The sequence below is a fragment of the Phoca vitulina genome, unplaced genomic scaffold (assembly GCF_004348235.1).
Source record: "Phoca vitulina isolate PV1807 unplaced genomic scaffold, GSC_HSeal_1.0 scaffold82, whole genome shotgun sequence".
Lineage (NCBI taxonomy): Eukaryota > Metazoa > Chordata > Mammalia > Carnivora > Phocidae > Phoca > Phoca vitulina.
The window spans coordinates 4,541,758-4,543,864 of NW_022589785.1; the positions used below are offsets into that span (position 1 = coordinate 4,541,758).

General features: G+C 63.6%; 1 protein-coding gene across 2 annotated transcripts in view; it reads left to right on the forward strand.

Moving 5' to 3' along the window:
* Positions 1-1,233: 1,233 nt before the first annotated feature.
* Positions 1,234-2,107, forward strand: part of SEC14L2 (SEC14 like lipid binding 2) — a 20,205-nt gene continuing 19,331 nt past the window's right edge. The window contains exon 1 of one of the 2 annotated variants that reach the window (XM_032395046.1): positions 1,234-1,416. In XM_032395046.1, coding sequence (XP_032250937.1) covers positions 1,363-1,416 — 54 coding nt within the window. In that variant the 5' untranslated portion in view covers positions 1,234-1,362. The remainder of the gene's footprint in view (positions 1,417-2,107) is intronic. The other variant, XM_032395047.1, reaches the window with a different exon arrangement.

Sequence of the window (2,107 nt, forward strand, 5' to 3'; positions counted from 1 at the left end):
CACAGTAGGAGGAAAGAATGGTCCAGGGCATGTGAATAGCTGCTACCATGGAGGTAGGAATAGAGTATGTGGTGGGGGGTAGGGGGGCCCAGGCAGAGGGGGAAGGCTATCGAACTCAGAAAGGAGGAAATGGCTTCACTGGATGAGGAAGGGGCTGTGAGCCATGGCAGGACAGGCAGAGGGCACCGAAGCATCCATCACACAAGTCAGACTTGCAGTTATAGGAACCGGCAGCTCTGGCCCCTGGGCAGGAGCAGGGGAAGCAGATAAGCTGCTAGCAGGCCTGCTTTCACTGAGTGGTAGCTTTACTGTGGCTTCCTCCATGTCCACCCTACATCCCCACCCAGAGGCCAAAGCCTGGCCAGGCAGGCGGAAAAGGGAGGCTTGTGCAGGGCAGACTAGGGAGGGGTCACAGAGGCGAACCCTTGGCTAGGCACCCACTGCGCTGAGCGACTTAGGTACCGTAGCTCGCTTGATCCTCTCAGGCTGACTTGAGATCAGATCATCACCTCCGTGTAGTGAGCGGAGCAGCTTGGGTTCACAGAGGTGAGGTCGCCTGCTGAAGTCTGACAGCGAAGTGGAGGATGTAGGATTCAGACCCAGGTCTTCTGACTCCCTCTGGAAGCACTCCTCCCTGCCCACTGAGGGTGTGAGCTGGGAAGGTCAGAAGCAGAGGTCAGGGCCCTAGGCCGGGAGACAGGGTCTGTGCTTCCTTGTCCTCTAGGCCTGCCTGCCTCACAGGTGGAGGGGAAAGCGTGTCAACACCGAGAGGCCCCAAGCTGGGTTGGCAGCAGTGGACAAAAACCCGTGGCAAACAGGAAAAGGTCAAAGACCGCCGAGAGAAATGGCCATTACCGCGTGCAGTCCATCGCAGGGCGATGCTAGGCTTCAGGACTTGGCCCCCCACAGTGGCACGGGGCAAGCTCCCTCCGGTCTGGGGGAGTGAGGTTCTGCACTAGGGGACCCCATCTTCGGAGAGCTCATTAGATAGCATCTAGATGGGGAAACTGAGGCCCCGGGAGCACAGGTGTCTCGTCCAAGGTCACAAGGCGAGTTAAGGATAAATTTGAGACTAGAACCCAGATTTCCTGACTTTCTAATGTCCGCTGGCCTCGGCCCGGGTGGACACTCCTGCTCGCCTCCTGCCAGGGTCTCCGCCTTCAGGAGGACGGAGAGGGACGCGCCGGAGGCTTCCGCGCCCAGCGCATCCCTCCCCACTCCACCCCTCGGGATCCTTTAAGAGGCGGGGCTTGGCCGCCAGCCCCGCGGCCCGGGCAAAAGGCTGGGACTTTACTCCGGCGGCAGAGAACGAGCCCGTGCTCCATCAGCTGCGCAACCGCCGCGCCCCGAGCCCGAACCACGATGAGCGGCAGAGTCGGCGATCTGAGCCCCAAGCAGAAGGAGGCACTGGCCAAGGTGAGCCGTCACCCTGGCTCGGCCCCCGCTCCGGGGCCGGGGCCTCGCCCTCCCGCGGCAGCGAGCCGGGAAGGGGCCGGGCGCGGTGAGGGGGAAGCGGGCGACGGTGCGGGACCGGCGGGCGGAGGAGGGAGCTGCGGCGGGCGGCACCGGGCGCCTCGCGCCCCTCGCCCCCGCGGCCCGTCCGGCCCTCCCTGGGCCGGCCGAGGAGGAGGCGCGGGGGAAGTTTGGCTACCCCAGCCTCAGCCCGGAGCGAGCCCTTGGCGGGGCCACCTGGGAAGAAGTGGTTGCTTGGAAGCTCTCGGAGGCAGCCCAGGGCACAAAGGCAATATTCATTCTCAAGACTGGCAGCCGGGCCCTGGGGGCAGGGGTAGGGCCCCGGGTTTCCTCCCATTTCCGGGAGGTTTTCCTCTTGCATGGGCACTGGCATCATGAACTGGGCCCTGACAGCTCCTTAGGATACTTGGAGAGCCCCTGCTGGGGCACCAAGTCTCTCTGCGACCTTGGGCAAACCCATCCTTCTCAGTGTGCTTCTCGATGAAATGAAATGAGGAGTTGGACCCCACGATGTTGAAGGGAGCACCTCGTGTGTGAAGCCTGGGATCCTATGGGTGACTCACTGGGTTGAGGTTAGTTTGAGCTCAGACCAACCCCCCCCCCCCCCCCCCCCCCCCCCCCCCCCCCCCCCCCC